Source organism: Temnothorax longispinosus, chromosome 5 (genome assembly GCF_030848805.1).
Source record: "Temnothorax longispinosus isolate EJ_2023e chromosome 5, Tlon_JGU_v1, whole genome shotgun sequence".
NCBI lineage: Eukaryota > Metazoa > Arthropoda > Insecta > Hymenoptera > Formicidae > Temnothorax > Temnothorax longispinosus.
The window spans coordinates 2,930,367-2,955,491 of record NC_092362.1 but is presented as its reverse complement, the minus strand read 5'-3'; the positions used below and the strand labels follow the sequence as shown (position 1 = coordinate 2,955,491).

At 42.4% G+C, this 25,125-nt stretch overlaps 2 protein-coding genes and 1 long non-coding RNA gene across 7 annotated transcripts; 2 read left to right on the top strand and 1 right to left on the bottom strand.

Annotated features, from left to right (window-relative positions):
• The first annotated feature begins 553 nt into the window (after positions 1-553).
• On the top strand, positions 554-8,820 carry Spz4 (Spaetzle domain-containing protein 4). Of its 5 annotated transcripts, none has more exons than XM_071777565.1 (8): positions 554-1,092; positions 1,202-1,788; positions 1,950-2,264; positions 3,646-3,839; positions 5,006-5,161; positions 5,428-6,297; positions 6,682-6,804; positions 7,035-8,820. In XM_071777565.1, the coding sequence occupies exons 3-8, from the start codon at positions 2,241-2,243 to the stop codon at positions 7,285-7,287; spliced, it is 1,620 nt and encodes a 539-aa protein (XP_071633666.1). In that variant the 5' UTR covers positions 554-1,092; positions 1,202-1,788; positions 1,950-2,240; the 3' UTR covers positions 7,288-8,820. The 5 variants fall into 5 exon arrangements, with proteins under 5 accessions (XP_071633666.1, XP_071633663.1, XP_071633664.1 ...); XM_071777562.1 differs by having other exon boundaries at positions 1,950-2,576; XM_071777563.1 differs by having other exon boundaries at positions 1,202-2,576.
• Positions 8,648-25,125, bottom strand: Dlg5 (Discs large 5). The gene is made up of 12 exons (XM_071777584.1): positions 25,068-25,125; positions 24,144-24,161; positions 23,617-23,764; positions 23,036-23,387; positions 22,501-22,920; positions 20,889-21,950; positions 18,637-20,716; positions 17,431-18,370; positions 17,069-17,322; positions 16,707-16,936; positions 16,330-16,549; positions 8,648-16,064 (listed from the first exon to the last, which is right to left on the bottom strand). The coding sequence occupies exons 1-12, from the start codon at positions 25,108-25,110 to the stop codon at positions 15,958-15,960; spliced, it is 5,874 nt and encodes a 1,957-aa protein (XP_071633685.1). The 5' UTR covers positions 25,111-25,125; the 3' UTR covers positions 8,648-15,957.
• LOC139812617 (uncharacterized) lies at positions 19,813-23,790 on the top strand. The gene is made up of 3 exons (XR_011731901.1): positions 19,813-19,946; positions 23,423-23,590; positions 23,652-23,790. It is a non-coding gene; the product is annotated as an uncharacterized lncRNA (long non-coding RNA).

Sequence of the window (25,125 nt, the reverse complement as noted above, 5' to 3'; positions counted from 1 at the left end):
GATTATATAGTACGTCGATTGCTACTGCGTATTATACTATATTAGGTATAATTAATATGTTACTGTTAGTTGATTCGTCAAGAGAAACCGCTCCGGCGAATTGGCATGAATTTTAAACAACGAACCGAGAACTCGAATGAATATTTCTCCCATTCGCACTGTTCGGGAATCTCATACAAATAGCGAATTATGAATCTCGAATTACGAATCGCGCATAGTTGATGCTAGCTTTATGAGATATCTTATCTGTGTGTATTTGCGTATATGCATCCGAGTGTGCGCGCGCAAACAGGTTTTACGCCTATTAACATTAATTATATAATTATATATTTTCGACAAATAGAAATTGTTATTACAAATGAAATTGTCATTACAAATGTCATGTCAAATTGTTTTGTTACCAATATATTATATTACGTACATTACAAAATATATTATTGGCGTACCGATTTATCATTTATTCGATCATCTCACGAGGAACCTCGCGAAAGTTATTTTCTCCTTTGATTTTGATATGTTGCGCTTTTAATATGTGTTGTGTTCTAGATCAAAATGTGGGACATATGTATTTATCTCTTTAAAAAATCAATTTTTTTTTTCAAAACGATAGAAAAATTAAATAAAAGAATGCTAATACGGCTTCGGTGATTGATTATAATTATCTGACTATGAATAAACTTTAAACTGTATTACCGACCGAAATTACGCGCGCTAAAAACAATCTCACGTGATAAGGCGTTTTTAAAGACACACTAAACAATTAATGTTTACGTTATAAATCGAGAACGTAAGATCTCAAGACATTGTCACAAAGACATCGTACGGGCGTCTTTTCGCTAAATTCACAAGGTACGTCTTCGGAATTGTAAGATAACTACAAGACGTGGTAAAGTTCCTTGGAAAAACTGAAACCTCGGCCTTCGGGGCCCACGGGACCCTCGGCCCCGTCGCGTGTCGGCGATCGTTCGCGATCGAGAGGCGTTCAAAAGCGAAACATGCAGATCAAGAGGCGTGAGCGAGGCGCAACGCGGCGCCTTCAAAAGCGAGGAAATTCAGTGAAAGAGCCACTTGTCCAGTGACAGTGCTTTCGAGGTTAGTAGACCGCGCGGGTACTCGCGCCCGCGAGCGCTCGCGCGCGGCTGGTCTCGCCGTAAACCTTAAATCGCTATTTATGACCATCCCAGCGTGTCTTTTTGTGTAGATGCTCGTTCAGCGGCGTAGGCTGTTCCCCCTCGCTAAGGAACAAATGTCGCCGATCTCGTCGCCACCGCTGATGCTCAATTTTCGACAACAACGTCGTCGACAGGACCGCGAAGCTACCTAGACGACGTCGAGTCTTCTCCCCGAATCATCCCGGAAACCCTAAAAGGGATTTTAAAAGGTTCGCGTCTCTTCGCGCGAGATGATACGCGATTAGCAACCTCGATACGTCCCAGAGAGTTTTCAGAATACTTGAAAGTGCGTTGCTCCCCCCGGACAACGCGAGCGTTCTCTCAAGGTTCTCTCTCCGTTTTCAGGATTAACCGAGTTGGCACCCAGGCTACGTCACTGGCGGGGTCCCCGTGACACAGATCGGCGGCGGCAACTATAACGGTACCCACCGGCGTGACCTACTCTCGACGAAGTCGCGCTCTCTCGGTCCTTCCTCCTTCGTCCTCTTCATTTCGCGTCTCTCCCGCGGACTCTCCTTTCGTCCAGGGCCGAATATCCGGCAGGGCTAATACGCGCGACGCTTGTTCGATCATCGACGCTAAGATACACGAGGTTCAAATGACAGTCCCGCACCTTGTACGTATCTCTATTTTTGACGGAGAGAAGATTCGTTATCTCTCTATCGTATAGAAAATCAAAATAAAACAGTGGTCGGTATATCTTTAGCTTTAGAGAAATTATCGCCCTGCTATCACCGTGACAAAGTTTAAAAGCTAATCTCGCTCTTCTACTTGCAGTTGTCTAAATGAGACAGCTCTTTTTCGAGCCGCTTCCGCTTCAGGAGATCTCGTCTGAAAACGATCGCAGTCGCATTTATTCCGCGTTCGATTGGGAATCTGGAGAGCCAGGACGGGCAGGACGGACGTGGGCGAGGCGAGACGGTCGGCCGCCACTGCCGCGCGTATAGCATCTTCTCTCCCGTACGCTGGCGGGCTACACACTTTTTCTTCCACGTGAGAAGCATCGTCACGGGTCGCCTCGTCGCATGGGCGGACGGTCGACCGGGCCGCGGCTGATTACGGACAGTAATGAAAGCGGCCTGCTTGCACGCGGTAGGTAGGCAGGTGCGCGCCGCTGTCTGTCATGTAGCCTTCGTCCCGTCGTTTCCGTCGCACACGTTTTCTGCCGCATCCGTCGCATCCTCGCGTCGAGGCCGTCAATGAGACCGACAGCCGCTGGCCGCCGTTATCGTTGTCGTTCTTCGCGCACCCTGAACAGGGTGATTACGCGTGGGGTACGTGCGGGAGCAGTTTTAAACGTTAGTCGGTCGGCTGTTACGGATCCCGCGGGTCCAGCCGCTGGACCAGCGAGAATCAAGAGCCCTCCCGCGAGTTATGAAAGCGATCGCGCCCTTCGTTCTTCAGGTGAGCGCTTGAATGAACGGCGAATATATGTATATATCCTTGTTTTCTTTCGCGAACGCGGGTGAACGGAGTATCGTACAACTTCCTTGTGAGAAACGAATGAATTGGGAGAGAAGACGGCAGATATTTGTTTTAAGCATTACCCAATCTTCGAGAATTTGATTTTGGTGTTGTTTGATTATTCTCTTTCTCTGTTCCTATCTTTAGTCTCAATTGTATACCGTTTAAATTGAAATAATTACTAAATATGGAATACAAAAAAACCGTTTGTTAAAGATATCGATATGGGTGTTTAGTTCTAAGCTTACAAGGGACATATCACAATTGTTCGGAACTGCGATTGATTCTTCTTGAAATATATCGTTAAATACATACTGAAAATCTATTATAAAAGACTCATAGAAGTAGAACTTTATAAAAATAGTGATGAGAGTAAGAGTAGTTTGAAAAACAACAATCGAATTGAATTTTCAGGAAATTTAAATATGCAATTATAAAATACATTTAAAAAACCATAAAATACATATACATATATATATTTTTTTAAATCTAATCTATCATTTCGACAATAATTGTTTAAAATTAAATAGAAGCTTTATTTTATCCATTTAAACTCCGATTTTTGTGTTTAAGAATTTCGAAGAGAATCAAATCGGTTTCAGACAGTTGTGATATGTTCCTTGTTGGTTACATGCTAAAACACACACATCAGTATCTTTTACAGACAGTTTTGTGTTTCACATGTGGCAATTATTTAGTTATTAAGCAACATATGATCGGGAATAAATATTATATAGATACATTTTCAATTACCGATAATTTTGTAAAAATACATAAATAAGGATAGAAAGAAATAAGATAAAAATTCCATGTTTATTTTAACGCCAACCTCTCATTAAGAAGATTAAATGTTCTTGTTGTGAACTCTTGTCGATTTTTTTCATCCTTTTCTTGTTCGTCTCGTTAATTTTTTCGGGAAGTGAAGCGAGTAATGGAAGATCTCCCATTATGTCCATTACGTCGTAAAATAATTTATTATTCCGACAATAATTTATTCGTGTGATTGCAGGTGATTGCATTGCAGCTGACGAGATGCCAGAGCGGCGGTGGTGGCGGCGGCGGCGGGCCGAGCACGTTCGGATACGACGCTTCCTCGGCTTGCAGCAAACCGTACTCGCGCGCTGGACGCGCGCACCACGAGGATTTACCCTGTGACTTTCGCCAACAGAACTGGTGCACGATCGCCGGTAGCTCTTATCCTTGGTACTTCGTCTCATTTGCGCTTCGTCTCTTCCGCTCGTAGCGATCGATCTCTCCTCGAGGGACTTTCGCCCGCCCGACACTCGTACGCTCACGCGCGCGCTCGATTTGTCCGCGGCGAAAGTTTTGGCGTCGCCAATCGTCCAAGTAAACGAATCAAAGTGGATCAAAGGCTCCTCGATGCATGTTTGAAATTTTCGGGCGATGATTAATCTTGAAATCCTTCTCCGTCTCTTCTTTTTTTTTTATTTTAAACGTTTTATATTATCAACGAAATTTCGAGGACGAGCGTGGCCTAGTAGACAGCGCACTGGTCTATTGAGCCAAAGGTCCCGGGTTCGATTCCCGGTAGAGCTAGAAAAATTTATATTAGCTCGTTCTCCTCTCGGAAGGCAATGGCAAACCACCGAGAGTATGTCTTGCCAAAAGAGAACTTCTCTAAAAAATATAGCCGTTCGAAATCGGCGTTAAACTGTAGGTTCCATATACAATGTGTATAATCCACGTGCGCAACACATGTATATGAAGAGAAGTCACCACGCTCGGGCACGAGTAATAGGACTGAGTATATGAGCATTTATATATATTATACTTGTAACATTGTTACTTCATGTCTTGTGTAATTATATGAAATGCTGTTTCAAATGCCGCCTCGGCGTCCGCTATTGTACGTATTATATTCCATCTGGGACTTGTCCTAGTTTTTTTTGTCTGACTCGAGAATCTTGTGCTGCAGATCTGCAATTTGTGCGTTACGCAGTTCTATGAATTCGGTAATAGTCATAAACTTCTATTTTCATCCGGATCGTGTTTTTTTTTTTTTTTTTTTTTTATTTATTAACGAAATTTTGCCTTGAATCTAGGCCAGACAATCTTTTTTTTTGTTTCACTTGTCTTTGTAAAAATTAGAATAGATAGAGAAATAAAGCAACGAATTCTATATAAGAAAAATCTTACTTTAAAAATGAAAAATAACACGAGATATATTCTTGTTGATCTTTTTTAATTCGTTTATTTATTAAAAACTCTTAAATGTTGTCATTGTCTCGGTTGAGACTTGAAATAAAACTTATTAGTTTCTATACATTTTTAAAGTTCTTTAAAAGAAGATTTGCGCCGTCTTATCCACTTTGTCACCACAGAGTTATGTTTCTGCTGTTCGTTCGCAGGCATGCGGTACGCCGATTTGTGCAAGAGAATCAGGGGTTGATGAGACGCATGTATGGGGACGAGAATTACATCAGTGTTCTCCGAACGGAATTCGAGAAGAACGATATCGAGCTAAAATACGACGAGTATTATCATCATTTCGCCGACGATCTGAGGTAGCTTTCTCGCAATTCCTTTCGACGATATTTTATTGATAGTCGTTTCTCTCTTTGATTTCAAAATATGACTTTAACATATCTTAATCTTTTATCGCACAAATGTTTTTTTAATTTTGCAGAATCTTAGTATACGGAGGTTTTTGGATTCGTTTATTACAAATTTGAAATCAAAATTTAAAAAATTAAAATGCAGACTTAACGTGGCAGACTGATTATACGTAATTAAATTTTTATACATAAGAATTGCGTGTTGCGATTTTCAGACAATTCCAATATGACGATGATTACGAATTTATCGACGACGATCGGGCAAAGGATAACGAGTATGAAGGTCGCGGATTCACCAGTCGCTCCTTCAACGATCCTATCGCCAAGCGAATGAATAAGTTCTCGAAGCTCAGCGAGTACACCAGGCCGCATTTCAGGCCCACCGAACGTACAACTAGTTCGACCACCCCTCCGAGCACGACGACTACGTCTTCAACTTCGTCTTCGACGTCGACCAGCGCCACGACTCTCGTTACGTCGTCCTCAACGACGCCCGTGTCTACTTCTATCGTTACGAGCATAGAGGAGGTCAAGACTCAAACCTCCGCAACGTCAACTTCCTCAAAGTTTTCGAACATCACTACCAAGGTTGCGGATAGTGATTCTGTGGTGAATAGCACGACAACTACGACGACGATGACGATGTCGACATCGACATCGCCGAGCGTTACCGTGGCTCAGATCGTCAAGGAACAAAATTTCAGCATTAACGAGATTCCCGGGCAGAACGATAGGATCGATGAGGAGTTGGAGGAACCAGAACCAGAAGTGGTAGCGTATTCAGAGAAAACGACGATCGAAGACACAACTTTGGAACCAGCTGGAACGACGAGGAGTATCCCTACGGAATCGCTGGTTGATCAGGAAGAGGAGGAGGAGGAAGAAACGCTTGGCGCTGCTACAAAGACTACAGTACATGAAGAACTAATAATCGCAGCGAGTCATGAGCAACAGCAACAGTTCAGACCACGTCCTGAGTATCGGCCTTCGGGCATGGCTGAGACATCGACAAATACTGGAGGACAGCTTTATCAAGATGTAGCGAAGGATCAGCAGGAGCAGCCGGTGCTGAAGCTTAGAGGAGTGTGAGTATAAATATAATCCGTTCCGTAGTTGTGTAATAAACTGAGTTATTAAATTATTGAAATAAAAAAATAAGAACAGAAAGAATTTTTAATTAAAGTCCTCCTGGGTACTCGCCGCGACCACGAGGAATGATGAGAAATGGCACGCAAGAATTCTCTGCGTGTCATTTTTCATCATTTCTCTGACGTTATGATCTAACAGGGCCACAGCGTGTACCCAGGAACCTTAAAGAGATGTAAAAATAAAGAATTATATAAAACTAATAACGTGAAATTTTTAAAAGAAAGAAAGAAGAAAAAACCTATATAAAATGCAATATATACAATGTATACAGAGAAGTAAAATGAGAAATATGAGAGGATTCATCGAATCATTTTGCGCAGGAACGCCTGTCCCGTCAAGGAGGAAGTGGTAGCGCCGTTTTGGGCCAATAATACTCGCGGCGAGGTCTTGGCCCTCCTCAATCTGTATCCCTTCGAGCAATATGTCCATTGGGAGAAGTGCACGTAAGTGTCGTTATTCCTGAACAAGAAATATCAATGATGGGTTCGTGATTAAAAAATTAAGAGAACGAAGGAAACATAAATTAATAGCCATAATTTAGTTTGTATCTCTCAGGTTGAGAGGTATTTAAAACAAATATCGAAACGTTTGTGTTAAAAATACCAGTCTTTTTCGGTGCATTATATTCTTATCTCATTATTATTTTTTTCTTGAATCTCTAATTCTGTCGCAGACACGAGAACAAGCAAATGTATTGCCGGGATGGATGCAGATGCGAGCAGCAGTATCGGCTGCATCGGCTGTTGGCTTACGACCCCAACAACGAGTGCCGCGGCATTTTCAGCGACTGGTTCAAGTTTCCCAGCTGTTGCGTCTGCCGTTGCTATGATCTGCCATTGGAATTTCGGGTGACGTCGCGTTCACCGCGCACCTCGCACAAACGACGAATCAAGGTGCAATCGCCAACGCGGAACCGTTACCCGTGATCCAATTGTCTTCTGGCTGGCCGGCCGCCAAATAATACACGCGCGTAAGTTGAGGGCGACCCGCTAGATAAGATCCTCTACGCGAAATTCTAACGAGTGCAGTACAAATCAGTCTTTTAATTAAAGATCCTCTCTCTCTATTTAATTCAGAGATTTTAGATTTATTGTTGATGTTTGATATCTCTTTTATACATGTTCACAAAAAACACATTTTCTATTTAATATGTTGAAATTATCTATACATATATATAAAGTTACGTAGGCACATATTTATAGTAGAATAGATATGCGTATTTACAAATATTTATAAAGTATATTATGTATATTGTTGAAATTATTTAATTTTTCTTGATAAGTTAACAGAGTTATTCGTAAACGAAAGAATGTCCCTCCGATGTTGCTTACTTTCCAAGGAAAGTGTGATTAAATTTGATTAATAATTTGTGCTGTTCACATATGGGGATGGCAGATAAAAGATTTTCTTTTAGAAAATTTTCTTTGCCATATCAAACAATTTGTATAGAATTTTGTCAGTTCAACATAACGTTATTTTTAATAAGTGAAATGTACGAGATAACAAACTAGGATAATTTTTTTCTAAATCCTCGTTTAGAGTTTATACTACTTAATATATGTACGTATAATGGTTTATATAAATTTAACGATCTGTATTTAATTTTATACTTGATCATGATGGCGATATAAACTTAAACTCATTAAAACACGTCGATTTAAGTGGTATAGGTTTTCTTGACATGATTACTACATACTTAGGACAATAACGAATAGAGGAATGCGTAAATTAAAGGGGGACAAACGCCTATTTGTTTAAAACGCTGTAACTTTATTTTTTCAAATTTTGACTTGCAATTTTAGGAAAATATTCTCAAGATATCACACCATAAGAAAAAGCAAAAATTGAAAAATCGATTCTCTGACCTGTCTGGGTGTATGCCCCCCTTTAAAAAAATTTACGAAATAATGAAATTGTCACATATTTCTTACTAGTGTTACACTAATCGATATATTTTTTCGAGAGATTTTAAGAGATTATGTATATGTATTGCGCGTACCAGCAAATATAACTTCATCATACGATATCATGCAATATATACTGTTGTAATAGGTATTACAAGCATTACGATATATGTATTTGAACAAAAAAAAATATATATATATATACTCGACATAATTGCAAACAGGTAAAGGCTCGTGAATAAAATATACGCCATTTTTATAACTGCTAATACTCTGTTTCTATTTCCGTACTCATTATTTACACCAGATAATATTCTCAATAATTCAGTCTGTTAATGACTAACAGAATTCGTCGGGTTCGCAACAAAAAAAAAATAACGCATTTGTTTCATTATATTCGACTTTATTTTCCTCGCTCTCTTTACATGTCTCCGACAATATTGTACGTTCTTACAAGGAAGAAGATTCACAAACAGCAACGGTCCTTAAAACGTTAATACTTCTGTTATTTTTTTTCCTGTTTTGTTTTGGGCGTTTGCGTAGCGCTGAATGTAACTCAACAATAATACCGATTATTTTGTCATACATTCATTACACGGTATTACAAACGTTATACTTTTCATATCCCGTCGTAATATGTATGTACATATTATATATAATACATATACAGGATGTGTGAGTGTGTATGTGTGTTTCGGATCCGATCAATACGCGACCCTCTGTATGTCTACGCATATTCGCGAATATACGCGTTTACGTATATATGCATTTATGTAATAACGTTACATACGCAGAAATGTAAGTATATTTATTAATACCAGCTAAAACATATTTGGTATCAAAACCATTGCAGGAAGAAGAAAATAAAACGTCTCCGAAAAATGTCTCGTACTTTGCTCGTTGGAGCCTGCTCGTTAGAATTTAACGGTATCATCTTAATTACTGTTACGCACTGTCGCGCATAATAAAAGAAAGCGATTCAACCCCCTACATTCGTATGCAAATCGACGAGAAGAAAAAAATAAAATGATTGGCGATCAAATTTGCAATAAAAATCGCTCTTTTTACATGTATATTATAAACTAGATTTGTAAAGATATTTGAAACTATTCCAATAAATTCTGATCTTCACGAACGAGGAGGGCAGATTCACTTTCTTTTTTTGTTCTTACAGATATGGAAGAGCGGAAGAGGAGCAAAGAGGAAGACGCGATTCTACATACTCTAATAACGGAAAAGACGTTTCATTTTCGGAGCGTAAGAATTGTTCGGGACAGATTGCGATATCCCGAGCACGTCCAATTCACTGTTGCACCGGCGAAATAGTTTACTTTTAACCAGATTGTCTACCCTACTTTCGTTCCGTCGTGAGAGTCTCAACGCCGCTTTCCGGCTGTGTATGTATACCCAATTCGTATAAAAAATATCTCTATTTCTTGGCACAATCGCAATCTTCGCTAACGCTTGTTACATCGTGACGCATATCATTGCACTTTGTCGATGAGCTCTAAATTGCCTACTTGTCTTACCGAGCTGCCTATTATCCGACGCTTTTTTCCCCTTATCCGCTAAGCTAGCGGTGAAGTATGTAACTGCATCACACATGTATATCAACCTCCGCGTATAAATAGAAATATCTCCTTGTCCGGATTTTTTTCCCAAAGTCATACGTGCAATAAAGGCTTTTAGAAATATATCGTTTGATCAGCAATGTATATATATTATGCACTGTCAATTTTGAAAAATCTAATCATTGACTGTATAATAAGAAAATAAAATTGAAAGCAATATTGAGAGAAGTATGACCGTCGTACAAATCAATTTAGAAGAGAACATTTACAGTCCGAGCTGAATCACGGTAGCCTAATAAGAATATTTGCCAATTGATGCTCAAGAATCGAATGGGATACATACTAGTCAAATCTTTTCGCACTCGCGATAATACTGAATGGAAATACCGCACTTATACACACTTGAATAAAGTTTAACTTATATTGTGTTAGCTGTATTTTTATTGGATAGGTTTTACCGTTGTTTTGTCCATCAATACTAATTTAAGTCCAGTTGCCGTATACGTATCGTGACAACTTGATAAGACACTTGAGGCACTTGTAAAATAAAACGCTCGTCCGATACGAGATGTGTAAGATGTTGCATGATGAAAATTACGAGATCGCTTACTATAAGGAATTGAAAAGTGGTACAAACGGGAACGTTATTAGGCTACCAAAATCCAGCTCATTGTCAAACCGTAAATGGCGTTCTCTTCTAAATTGATTTGTAAAATTAAAAAATTTCGATATAAAATATATATAAGATGCCTTTAGCTGCATTGCACACACAGCGACAATTTTTATGAGAAAATTATAATTAATATTCGAAGTATAATAAACATGTATATTAATACATTTGTAAATTTTTAAAATATTCTGATTTTTAACGGTTTGCCACTCTAAATGTATTATTTATCGTTGAAAAGAATTAGTTTTTTCAAGATCAACGATATAAATGCTCTTTTAAATTTTAGCACTCATTATCATGTGAAAAAGCGAAATTTCTTACATTCTTATAATATCGAATTATAATGTATAACTTGAGTTTAAGTCGACTTGTGATATCAAGTTTTTGCAATTGCGGGTAAACCGTGCCGTTAACTATACTATACGCCTGAGAAATACGCAGTGTATAGATCATCGAATAACAATTTGTTGTAAATATTAGCAGGAACGATGGGAGCCCGTCGTAACTCGACGATATGAGCAGTCGTTCGAAAATTTCATTACGCAAGATTTCCGTCTATATTTATACAATAAGTTTGGCAAAAAATGCGACGTCTCGTCACCGAGATCCTTCATGGCAGCGTTTCTTACTTTTATTGCTATTAGCGTGTCTCGAATTACCGATCACTGTGTTTGTTCAATCGCCAATAACGCGAGTCTGTGATACGACGATGTGCTTTACGTAGAGCGAACCGCGCTTTTCCCGTCTTATGTATCAGATTAATTGGAGCGGAATACTTTTGCAAAAAAAAAAAAGTACACTGCGCAGCTAATCGACCGTACTCCGTTCCTTTCATAACTCACGATAACATTAAGAGATTAACGTATATGCACGCGAAGAGAAGTTAGACTTGACTTTCTTCTGTTTACAAAAGAGACGAAACGCGACGAAACGAACTGAAATCGTCGCAGGAAAACGTTGCAAAAATTCGGATATTTTAGACTTAGACGTTTCCTTTACGGGATCTTCGTCGATTCTCGAGTTGGTCGCAATTTTTTTTTCTTTCTTTAACGATCTCTACCTCGAATTCGCGTCGGCGTTTCTTCTTCGCACGCAGCTAGAAAGGCATTTCAGTATCGTCTCTTATTACTTTCGCCTGCAAAAGTAATGATATATCTATATAATTACAGTATATCCTCTTCTTAACTATACGCGAGTGTCCTCGTGTTGTCGGTTCACGATTTATTTCTACGTTCAAAGACAAGCTATATGTACGTCGACGTGAGAAATGAACGCACCCTGCATATCCGATTAATAAATCGAGTTAGTGTAATCGCGAAACTCTTCGTATAAACGGGGAACAACTTCGTATAAGAATTACGAGGATGCTTAATACGTGTCTTCGGATTATGCATTGATTAATATCACACTTTAAACTACGGACAAGTATCTTTCGCTTAGCCTAAAGAAACCCGTTAACCGGCAAAACGATACATGCTTTCGTGTCAAAACTGTAACACGTATATATATATATTTCTACGTTCTCCGAATATACAAAATACTGATTGAGAAATAATACTATTGAACAACATTCCTTCGTGTCCTCAAAACAGTTTTACGCCTATCAGAACTTCATCGCAATTAAATAAGAGCATTTACTTGGGCGAATAAACTTTTAAGAAAAATATCAATTATAATAGTGAATTATGAGTAAAAGTTTTACAGTTTTAAAATATTTAAAGACGTAAAAGTCTGCGATATCCAAGAGATATCATTGAGATACTTGAATACTTTTTTTTGTGTGTAGTGTGTCTACACACACCTCAAGACACAGGGCAGAGAAAAAAGAAAGTTACGTGCATCGTTTTGCTCGGGTTCACGGTCACATGTGCATACAAAGTCAATATAAACCAACTAGGATAGTTAGATTAATACGGCGAGGAGACGGTTGACGCTCCAAGAACGGCGACAGACAAGAACTGATTATTATTTTTCGTGTACCGGACGATTAGTGCAATCGAGACAGGTGGCACATGCAAGTTGTTCGTCATAGAAAACAGCGGAGAATACTAATGGGGACCAGTCGTGATCCGCGTGCTGATAATCCGCGCGATCATCGCTCTTGTTGGCGGACAGGATAATCTCGACTTTATGAAGTAACTTGGAACACACGCAACGATTCTTACTACTTTGAACTATGGAATAATTGGTTCTGTAAGGCTCGAGATTTCATTAAGCGAGACGCAAGACGCGAGAGACTCATTTAACTCGATCAGTCTCGAGTCATTGCAATTTAATGGTACATTCGCTTCGATCGAGCTGGATTCGACTTGTCCCCACAAATCGCTGATCCTTTTACATCTTCGCGCATACATTAAGTTAACTGTTGCGTCAGAACCACGTGCTTACGATGAAAAATATTGAGAGTGCGTTGTTATACACTTGTATATAACGTTACATGTCTATATAAGTATTGCTCAAAATATGTATTTTATATTGTATATATATTATATATGTAAAAGGATTGTTAAGTTGATATGTCATCGAAGTAATATACTATGTGTATCACAGTGCTGTGATTGAGAGAGTAATTGCAACGGCTTTAAATTTCCCCCCTTTGTTCTTTCTCTCCTCGTTCTCCGCCTTTGTTTTCGCTTTCCGAACCGTCGGGTTTACCTACTGAAATTTTGTTTTCGCCATACGACAAACATCGTTCGGAACAGTCCGTTGGAAGGAGAGCAATGGGTCCGAGGATTCGAGCCCTCGATTTAAAACAAGTTTTACTCGTGTACGTACACACGTGTCTGTTACATATTTTTCTCGTACTCGTAAGAAAAAGTATCTCTCCTCTAGAAAACTATTTCACTAGAAATCGTTCGTCAGGTTTTTCGCGTTGTCCGTTTTCCTTGAAAAATCTTCCGTATGAACTACGATTCGTTTTCTCACATTTTTGTATCGTTTTGAAGACACCAATCAATGTTTTTGGTCCCTATGTGTTACATTTAAATACAAGCGCAAATCCTATCGGCGCGCGCGAAATGTTATATTTGAGAAAACATTGGGCCTGTTTTCTATTGCTGAACTGACCTGCGCCAGTTCAGAGTTCATCTTTTTTTTTCCAATGTGGAGTACAAAACAGACTCGTAAAAAAGAAAACAGACCCATCAATCGCGCAGGGTGAACTCTCCCCCGAATATATCAAAAAGTATATCTATCGCTCTCTGCGTATTAAACGTGCCGCGCTATTTACCGGAGTACGAATAAGTTTAATCACAATCCTTAGGAATTAGCGTTAGTAATCCTTTAGTTTTTGGTCTCGCTTCTAACTTACATCTAGATATTGTCTCGTTGAAAACAAAATTTCGCATGAAACCAAGCTCGTTTTTGCATTTTCTCCGTAATTTCCTTCGTTCTCACTCTTTTCTACGTGGTACGCGACGCGATACCTCTAAATCGTCGACTTGTTCGCATATAGATGATTATTTATTCGTATTATCACAAGTACCGAACTGCATTTAATTGCATCGTAAGATGATTCGTGATGAAAAAGCTGATTTCTTGTAATCTCGAAGGTATTTCGAGCAAAGAAGAAAATGTTTCTTCCTCTCTTTCCTTGTCATATCATGTATAAATACGGATATTTATAAATACATTTCTGTATCCTCATTTACTGCATTAAAAAAAAAAAAAATCACGTCCAAATTATTATCCCCAAAGCGCGTCTATCAAATTACGAAGAAATCAAGATTCAGGTACAGATACAATTAACTCATATATGTACTAAACGATCGTAAAATTAATTACAACGATTTAAAAGGTATCCCTTAAATCAAATATATCTTTCGGTACTGTAGAAAAATCGTATTTACAAATAATATTATTAGAACGTACAAAGATACGTGTATCCGTTTTCGGATACTTGCGGATCTTTCGCGATCCACGATGCACTTTTAAAAATACTCGCGTGTTTAACTCGAATTCGTGTAACCGCATCGTATGAAACGCCTATATATAAGCTCGTGTAAGAATAGCTCGCTTAAAAATAGAAATGGTATAAATCCGCAAAAATGCCGATCTTTAGACGACAAGAAAGTCAATCGTGCGTATCGTTTACGATTAAATCGCGAGTGTTTAGTTTCGATCTCATCGACTACGTTTGGCTGATGGTATATACTATAGTTCGATAAAAGTATTTACAATTCGGTAAAAACGGAGTATTGCTCGCGTCAATTCCATCTTTCTCTGTCGACATTTTCTTCTCTAGTCAATTCCCTAACTTAATTCCTTAACCCCTCAAACCCGTTTAACACACAATATGTGCGCGATAAAATGTTTCGATAATTACACAGTTAAAGAGATAAAATAATACATGAAGCTTGAATCATACAAACTAGAAGAATTAGTAAATATATAAACTTGCGCAAATAAATTATATACAAGTAGCCTTCTTTTTCTTTTATATATATATATAATATTATATGTATAATATTACATCATATACATAATGTAATATTAATATTTTTCTATACATAATTTCGCTACTTAAAATAATCGACTTTTCATCAATGTGTACATCCATTTGGTCTGAGGGGTTAATTAACAATGTGATAGCCGCCAAAACGACCATAACTTATTTTCTAATCAACAATCCACCAAATTTGTAATGGGCCATAATACGACGAGTGTTTTTCTTCTTTTTTTAATAACGATCCATTTATGGTCTCGTACGAATTATTGGTTTCATTAACTTTAGCCGCATTTCCCGTTGCATTGCTTGATCGGAGATCGAAGCAAATTGACTATTGAACATGATCGTCTGCTATTCTCGTTTGCTATTCTCACTCAGACAATTAATAATGAGCAAGTAGATACTTGAAAAGGCAAGCACCAATTTCACAATATTTCATCAATATCTTACTTGTAATATTTGTCAAGATAGTCAATTCCAAAAAAGTACTCGAGAGAGAGATAATTCTCTAAAATAAATTTAGTTTATAGCTTCCACAGGTTTAGATTTCTATAGATTAGTCAATAGATTTAGTGATCACAGATGAGCTATATATTGACACTGACATTGATACTGATGCGGATAAATGCGAAAAAAACTTCATATAACTAAAAGTCAGTAAAATAATTCAGTTTTCAGAATAATAACTGAAAGAAACGCGACGAAAACTGAAATACTTGTATGTACTTGTTTTACTGCGAGTTTTAATTCAACGAGTTAAATGCGCTAAAACAAAATGGTTCACAAGAATTCGTCTTATCACAACCAAATTGAGCGATATTCTTCGTTAAGCAGAAACATCCGTGGAGGGTGTCGTATCCTCCTTCCGAAATCAAGAGACCATAAATAAAAAAAAAAACTGATTTTGCACAGCGATTTTCGCATATGCGTACACGACGTAAGGGCCCCCGTGGTGGAATTTAGATTGATTTCCACTGCGGCTTGTGGGGACCCCCCCTTTTGTGTCAGGGACCCCCTCTAGGAATCCACAGCGCTTTGCTTTGTTCCTCATCTACCGAGGCTTTCACCTGCGTGCATATATATGCCACATTCACGCCCGCCGGAATCACGGCTGAAATATTGTTAATACGTACATTGCTACATTGTAACATTAGAATAAGCATAATTTATAAAGCTTTTAATGTTTTTTAATTTTCACTGCAACAAATTGACAATTTATTCAAAAATAAAATAAGAAGAACGAAAATATTAAGAATAATTGGCCGTAAAAGATGTCAAGCTAATTTGCTGTAGTATGCATCATTGAAATAACAGGCCGTATATAAACTATATATTTCTTACATATGCGAATGAAATTGGAAACACAGTTTGCTTACCGGAGATGTAATGCTTATATTCCGCTTCTATCTTGAGCGCCTGTTCAAACATTTCTTTCGCAGCCTTTGTACTGATTTTGTCGCTCGGATATCTGGAATCCTTTACCTCCTTAATTTGCGTTCTATCCTTGAATTTGATTAATAGAACGATAGGGTAAATTTGATGTCTGTGAAGCCTCTCGATGGAAGCCATCGACACATCCAAAATACAGTGCGTATTCTACAATGGATACAATATAAATAAATATCGATATATTTCATTAAGCAATACCAGCTACTTTTTGTTATTATCATCCGATATAACAAATAGCGATATTACCAAAAGTGATTCTTGCACATTATTGATCGTTATCCAATGATGCTATTTGCTTATTTACCTTCTCACATATCTCTTTAACGGCCTGCACTGTCGTGCATTCGAAGTAGCTGCCTTTTTTCCTATAATCTATGTAGAGCGCGTCGCGTAATCCTTGCTCCAAAGTCGACTGCGAACAATGCATCGCCTCTGCCAGACATCTGGTGAACTGTCCCGGGTATTCCTGCAAAAGTCTCGTTACCACGCATTCGCTGAGCGGACCGATGATCAGCACGGGCCTCAGAGTGGGATCTGTTATTAAAGATAAACAAAACTATCGTTACTATTTACTATACTTACAACCAGAATATAAAAAGGCTTATTTTAAATGGCCTATTAAGCTATCGCTTTAAAATATTAAGAATTGTAGGTAGCAATACGTACAATCGAGTCTTTCGACGCGCTGATAACTCGCCGGAAGAGTATCTTCGTTCAACGATCCACTGTCGCTGTACCATCCCAAATTGTGTCCCGTGGAAAGATGCGATATTTCCTTGGTACTGTCTCTGCTGCTGGATGACCGTGGCTGCTGTTTTTTCCGACGGAAGAAACTTCTCCTCGCTCTGGTATCGCTGCGTTTGCCAGTGTCTTGTTCCAAATCGCCTAGCGACCGTCGTAAGAGCAATTCTTCCTCAACCCTAGAGACAAGTCACGTATATCATAATTTAAATAATTTCGATATCGTTGTCAATCGTATTTTCTCCGTTTTAGATATTCCATTATCATTCATCGCAAATGTAACTTACTTAAATTTGCTGGGAATTATCCCGCAAGTCTGCCTACGACCGGTCTGATCGACTATCCAGGCGCGCCAGTGTCCCGGCGTGCCATTGAACATGGTATTGTCCACGTACAAGATGTCGTCCTTACTAAATCGCAGCTGTAGGCTATCGCCCACTTCGCCGGTTCGATCAAATAGCGCCTTCACGTAAAAACTGTCGCCCGGCTTGTCCTTGACCTCGTTATACCGCTCCGGCATGTACTGAGCGACTAGCGTCACCTTGTCCGCCGGTCGAGCCAGCTCAAGCGCCGCTTGCTCGGCGGTCGCCTGCCTCAAATCCACGCCGTTGTACTCCAGGATCCTATCGCCGGCGAACAGGCCGGCCTCCTCGGCGAGACAGCCCGGCTGAACGGAATGCACGAAGATACCAACGCCGTTCCCGCCTACCAGCGATATACCGAGATTCGAGCACTTTCTGGTCTCAATCAGCAGATACCGCGGCTCACCACTCGGCGGCGGCTTCCGATTCTGGTCCTCCTGCGTGGGGCTCCTCATCGCGTTTTGCCGTTGCATCTGTGCACGATTCAACCGATCCAGGGTGGCGGCGCTGCGAAGCTCCGGTTTGCGGATGTTGAATGACGCGTTGTCCAACGACGCGGAGGGCCTCATCTCGCGTTCTCGCTCCTGCGTGCTTCTCACCTCCAACGAGGCAGACGGCCGCATGTGCTCGACGCGCAGCGTGCTCATGGTGGGCGCGGCGGTGGTGGTGACGGTGGGAGCGGTGGTGGCGATGGTGATGGTGGCGTCGCGTTCCGGCTCGACAGGCTCCAACGTCTCCACGGTGCTCTTTCTCGGTGCTTCCGGACTGTTGCACGGTGTCGGCGAGCCGCTGCGACTCCCGGTTGCGGCTCCGTCACCGGCTTCCGACGAACTCGAGGACCCCGAGCCTTCTAACTCGGTGTATTCTTGCAAAGAAAAATGTAAAGTCCTATTTAAAAACTTACCCCAACAACGTCAATGCTAAAAGAGTAAAAATATCCTGAAAAATTACAATGAAACATTTTTCAGATTTTTTTGTAGTATCTACCAATGAGGAAGAATTGAGGAGAAGAGAGAGAGAGACGGAGAATGGACGCACGAGTCATGCCTTTTCAAGAGAACATGCTACAGATTCCAAAAGTGCACTTTTTGAAGGATCGCATTATTTTCTCTGTGCAAAAAAACTACTCACTGTCCGGGCTATACTGCACCAGCATTGTAATCGAGTTACCGCACTGACGTAGAACATTGGCGGCCAGCTGGTAGGTCGCGCTCCGCATATTTATACCGCAAACCTCCAACAATTGGTCACCGATCTGTAGGCCGACTTGCGACGCCAGGCTGTGCTCGTACACGGTAGAGACGAACACGCCGCCACTCTCCAGGCAGGAGATCTGGATTCCCAGCGGCTCCACGGACTTGTCTATGTGGACTCTCCGCAGTTCTCCGGGCGCCGGGCGTGGCTGCGAGTAACAGTAATCCGGCATGCTGGCGCGTTTGTTGCCGCTACCGCTTCCTCTGACGGTGCCGCCGCTGCTGCCGATCCCGCTGGTACTGCCGGTGCCCGGGCTCAACACCTCCACGTGAAACGTCGGCATCGGGCTGCCACGCTCGGAGGTTCTCTCTATGCTGCCGGTGGACAACTTGCCAACGCTACTTTTGGACGTGACGCTGGTGTTGGACGGTATACGGATGCGCTGGTCCTCCTTTCGGCCCGGCAATGTGCCACCTTCGTATCCGTGCCCGTAGATAGACGTGTCGCAGGGTATACCGAGCGGGAGTGCACGTGGCTTGTGATAGTGCAGATCTACGGAGGGCGTGTGCAGGTGGCCGTAAGTGGTCGGGGTCGTCTGCGAAGGTCCGGGGCTGTACGGGGGCTCGAAACAGTAGGTACGCGCGTCCGGCAGGCCTATGGACTCGCCCGATTGCGCGGGCGACGGCATCGTCGGTGGCGAGGGATAGCGCGAGGGCAGGGAGTTCTGGTGCTGAGTGATGGGATGCGGATGCAAATGATGCAGGTGCGACGACGCGGCGTACGGATGATGCGAGGGAAACGGAAAGTTACCGGGTGCCAATTGCTGTCGCGACGTCGGCCCGCTGGTGGTCGACGCGGCGGACGTGGACGAGCCACCGATGCCCGACGAGTAGAGCTGCGAGTGTACGCGATTGTGCTGCAGCGTGTCCGTGGTCACCTGCGTATCGCTACTGCTGCCGGTCGTGTACTTTTGCGGCCGTTTGTTCACGAAGTACGAGTCGACGTCGCGGCCGGCACCGCCGGACTTGACCGAGAAGTCGATGCTGGTCTCGGACGGCGCCAGCGCGGACCCAAGTCGCCCGGTCTCCGACGCGCTGCTCTCGAACTCCGTCGACGGCGGCTTCTTGCTGCCGCCGTCGATCGGGATGTCCTTGAACTGCACCGCCGGCGTGAACGACGGCTTCTGGCTAAAGAGCTGCCCGGTCTTGGTGAAGCTCGGTAGCGGGGTCTCCACTGCTTTGTAAACGGTATGACGATTATTGACATTGGAAAAGTTGGTCAGAGGGATGGGGTTGGAGATACGATTGTAATTATAGTTATCGTATTTCGGTGGATGCAGGAGTACACTGAGGGGAAAACGTTCTTTCGATTTTCGCGAGTGCAATATAGTACCGGTCCCATTTTGTATGAGGGGTCCGCCGCGCGCCTTCGGCCACGTGCCGCCGTTCTTCTCGACCTTCTCGGTGCCGCGGCGCTTGCTGCGCTTCAACACGCCGTTGTTGCTGTTGCTCGCTTTCTTGTGGTAGCTGTCGATCACCGAATCTAGCTCCGCTATCGCGTCCTGCTCCTGCTCGAACGTGTTCGGACTAGAGTTGCGGTGACCCTTCTTCTTGCTCTCGTCGCGCTCCTTGCTGTGTTTGCGACCACGCACTATGTCGATCTTCTCCCGGAAATTGTCCCAAGCGTTGCTGATCCCGCTCGCTTTCTCGCCGCTCACCGATTTCGCAGCCTTGTAGACGTTGCGGTCGGCGTAATTCGTCGATAAGTATCGTCTCTCGTAATCGTCCGACGAGGCTTTCAGCATCATTCGCTCTTGCTCGGTTTGCGAGCAGCTGTTCACCATCTTCTGTTTCTCCGCGACGAAACTTCCGTCTATCGTCACCGTTTCCGAACTGGCGGCGGATGGTACCGGAATACCTTTCAACGTTGTGATCGTCAGTACGTCTACGGTATCATCGTTCAGAATGGCCATCGCTTCATGCGCTGTAGTTATTGTATCCATGGGTTTACTATTAATCTGAAAATTGAATATAGAAAATTGAAGACATGGAAATATACTGTAGTCTATTTTTTAGCTGACAAATAAAAAGAACTGAATTTATGGTACAATACCTTTTGTATATATTACAAATATTTATTAATCTACAAATTAGAAATATAGACATGATGAATTGCTTCGTGTAACTTACGTTTAATACTCTGTCTCCCACGGCAAGGTTCCCATCCTTGGCAGCCAAGCTGCCGGGCGATATTTTCGAGATGTAGATTCCAAGTTCTAGCGTGATACCGTGTGGCACTGTGCCGACCGACAGCTGCGTAGTTCTCAATGATCGTCTGGTTATCCGACGCCGCTTCACAATCAGCGTCGCCGGATTCACGGTGGACGAGCGCAGAGTCTCTAATATCACGCGGGTCGACACGGACGTACAGTCGACGTTGTTCACTCGCACAATGCAATCGTTCACCCGTAGCTTGCCGTCGAGGGCGCTACCCTGTGTCACCTGCGCGACGTAGACGCCGGTGTCGTTCGGATAGTACGGACTGTCGCGGCCGCCGACGAGAATCAGTCCCAAGTCGCCGCGATCCGAATCCAAGCAGATTCTGCCGGGTTCGACGTGAATCGGAATCATCTCCCAGTCGTTGCTCTCGTCAATCTGCGCCAGCTGACTGGTTCGCAACGCATGGTCGCCGAACTCGATCTTCTCCTTCAGATCCTTCAGCTCCTTGGACGCCTCGTTTCGTTGCTTCTTGATGTCGTCGGAGTCGCGCAGAGCGCCGGCTAACTCGGAAACCGCGCGATCACGTTCCTTCCGTAATCTGTCGCACAGAGTTCTTATGCTTTCTCGCTCCAGCACTATCTTGTCGCGCTCGCTGAAGGCCCAGTCTCGCCTCCTCTTCGACACCTCGGCCTCTTGAATGGCCTCCTCGAGCTCCCCCTGAAGCGTATCCACGGATTTCCTGAGTTTATCCAACTCCAAATTAGCCTGTTCCAAGTTATCCATGCGTTGCTTGTCTCGCGTCGCGTAATCTCTCGTGTTGGTCTCCTTCTCGGCCTCCTTGCTGACGCTGTCGCGTTCGTGACTGAGCGAGTTCAGTTCCAGACGATGCTTATGGTCTCGGCTGGAACCTTCGGAGTAATCGCCGAATTTCTGCCGTAACTCGTTACACACCTTCAGAGCCTCGTCTCTGTCTTGCAATGCGGAAGAGATCTCCCTCTTCAGTGTCTCAATTTGATAAGACAATGTTTTCTTCTGCAAATAAACGGCATCGATGTAACAGATTGTATGTCAGCGATATTCACTTCGATAAAACGGTACAAATAAACATCGACAGTTTTAACTTTCTTTAGCAGTTCATGAAAATAAGATTCGTTAACTTTGAAAAATAAACTCGTGTGATACTCGCGATAGTTATAACCGTTCTCTTTAATCTTGACACTTTCCTTTTAGTACTAGGTACGTTAAGCGCAACTTATATATAGGTATCGACAGCGACAGGCTCGGCTGGTATACTCGACAAAAGCATACTGATAATCGCAAATTGACAGTTTCCAACTTAGTTGTACAATAATTTGTTTCAAGTCCTCGTTTCGCAACCGTCCCTGACACGATATCGATATCAACTAAACGTTTCAACATCGGAATGACATCAGAAGAGCGTGTCACTGTCAATACCATTGAAATGTCGTGGTACGAGTTATTACGATTAAGGGCAAGATCGGAAAAACAAGAAATACAGTACCACTAAGGAAGAGTAAAAATAACACTATTATTCATCGTCCTCGATTATTCGTTTCATTACCTCGTCGAGGAGCTGCTTGTTCTGCGTTTCCAGATGCGTGTTTTTCGTGTACGCTTGCGTGAGGTCATCGCCCAGCTTCTCGATCTCCTTGTGCACCGTGTCACGTTCTCCCATGATTAAGCTGTATTCCTGCAGGGCGGCGTTTCGTTCCTCGGTGAGACGTTTCATATCCTTGCTGGCCTTCATGCGCAGCATCATCGCCTGGTTGATCTCCTTGACCGCCTCCTCGTGCTGCTGCTGCACTTTGGCAAGCGCCTCGCGATACTCGTTCCTCTCCCTCAGCGCGATGTCCCACTGACGAATTGCGGCGGTGCACTGCTGCTTGAGACCGTTGCGCTCGCGAAGAGCGCTGTTACGTTCCTCGAGAACGGTGTCGTATTGCTTCTTCAGCCTTTTAGCTTCCTCTTGCGATAGCTCTAGCTGTATCGATCACACAGTGCGCAATTTTGTATTGTAATTTTCAATGCGCAGAAAAATATGCGCGCGACCGATATACGTCGCGTTACAAGAATAACGCTTATCGATATATACTTGCCTTATTGACGGCGGATGAATGAGACGCTATCAAATCATCGTATCGTTTCCTGAGGGAATCGTATTCGTCCTTAACGGCTTCGTACTTTCGTAACGCGGAGAGATAGTGCTGATTCATGGCATCGTTGCCCGTGGCATCGGCGACGAGAACCTCCTGGTTCTGCATGCGCTGCAATTCCGAGAGTTCCTTCTGGAGGGCCTGGACCTCCCGGTCCAATCGTTGCTTGTCGTTCGCCAGATCGCCATATTTCGCTCGTAAGGAGGAGCTCTCTTGCGATGTGGCCTCCAGTTGATTCATGACTGCTATGTGTTGCCCCCGATAGTACTCCAATTCTTTCATAGTAATCTCACACCTGTTTTTTAGTAGAGTGTTCTTTTTACTTTGCAGATGACTTAAAATTAGCCTGAAAGTCAAGTTTTAAGCGTGATGTAGAAAAAAAAATGCGTGAGGTGTGAGTATGTACACGATTGAAAACACGATTGAAATAAAAGAGGAAAGTGACGAGGGACGGGAAGACGCCGAGTGGAAGGGAGGGCGGCGAATAGCAAGACCAAGGTAAAAAAAACGAAATCAAAACAAACCGTCTTATGGTATCGGAGTGCTTATGCCTAAGTAGCTGAAGCTGATGCATCGCTTGATCACACTGAGCCTGCAAACCGTCGTAGTCGCTACGACATTCGGGGCCACCGACTGGGCTTCCAACACTGCCATAGCTTCCACTATCCCCCTCTGGTTTTATGCGACAAGTGTCAATTCCAACGGCAAACACATCAGAAAAATAATCGATGTAATCCAACATAAAGTGTAAACGGTAACGTGCGTGTGTGAAAATGAGGACGCGTTTGACTTTTACGTAACTTGCGATAAATATACAAATTAAATGTGGGAAACGTTTGGTGAAAAATAAAATTGTATGTTGCTCATACTACCCCCCGGTGCGTGTACAACCTTGATTCAATCCTTCTCAACCAGTACCACAAACAAAGATAACAATGCAACGAGAGGTATCACATAGAAAAATCTGTTGGAAATATGACGTACGACGTACATGGACGGGTCTATATGTGCACATGTATTTTTGTAACGCTCGTTTAAAAATATCTCTTACCCATGTTGAGTGCACCATCTGGAAAAATTAATTATAAACACCTGTATTACTTCAAGACGTACGTACACTAATCGTGCATAGAGAGGAAGAGGGGGCGCGAACGAAGAGACGAAGAGAAGGCGCGAAGAGGTAAAACGAAGTAAAAAAATTACGAAAATCGTCCGAACAGCGTGTAAAAATTTCACGATAAAATTTAAAAAGTCCGATACGCTTGTTACAGTAGAGGGAACAACATAATCGGAGGTCTCGCTAGCTTTCACCGGGAAAGAAACTCTAGGTCACGCATGTAAGCATAGAGTGATTCATTGTTTTCCTCGGCCAACAAACTTATCGGCGATATTTCATTTATTACAAATAATACGATACGATATCTATTTTGTGCCTTCTTTTAAATCCATATACGTCCGGCGTTTCATCATCTGTCGAGAAACGAACGCTATACTTTCTCGGAGAAGCGTAAAAATAATTCTTTTTCTTTTTTTTTCGAAAGTGAACAAGAATCGCGATCGCATCCTGAATACAATACATCTAGTACCGGGCGCCGAAACTAACGTTTCGAGAGGCCCCCAGGTAGCAATTAATGTCTAAAAGACATCATAAAGACATCTTTAAGATTTCTGGCATCTTAAAGACATCTTTATGATGTCTTTTAGACATTAATGCTACCTGGGCCTACATCTTGTCCCAGGGAGAGACTCGTCGAGCGCCGCGCGCCCGCCGGGGCGTTTAATTCTCCGATAAAAATATTTCTGCGGCGGCGGGTGGCGGCGGCGGCGATGCCGAGGACGACGACGCGTCGTCCTGACGTCTCGCAATTAAAAATACAATGACACGCTGACGTTAGACATTATCGAGCGAAGCCTCAGAGAGCGTGGCTGGTTCTCGCCGCGGAGAAAGAAGTTGAGAATAAAAACTGTCACTCACCGCTACTCCCAGCGCTGTCCAAGGAGGATGCACCAGAAGCCATGCTACTCGGCGGTGG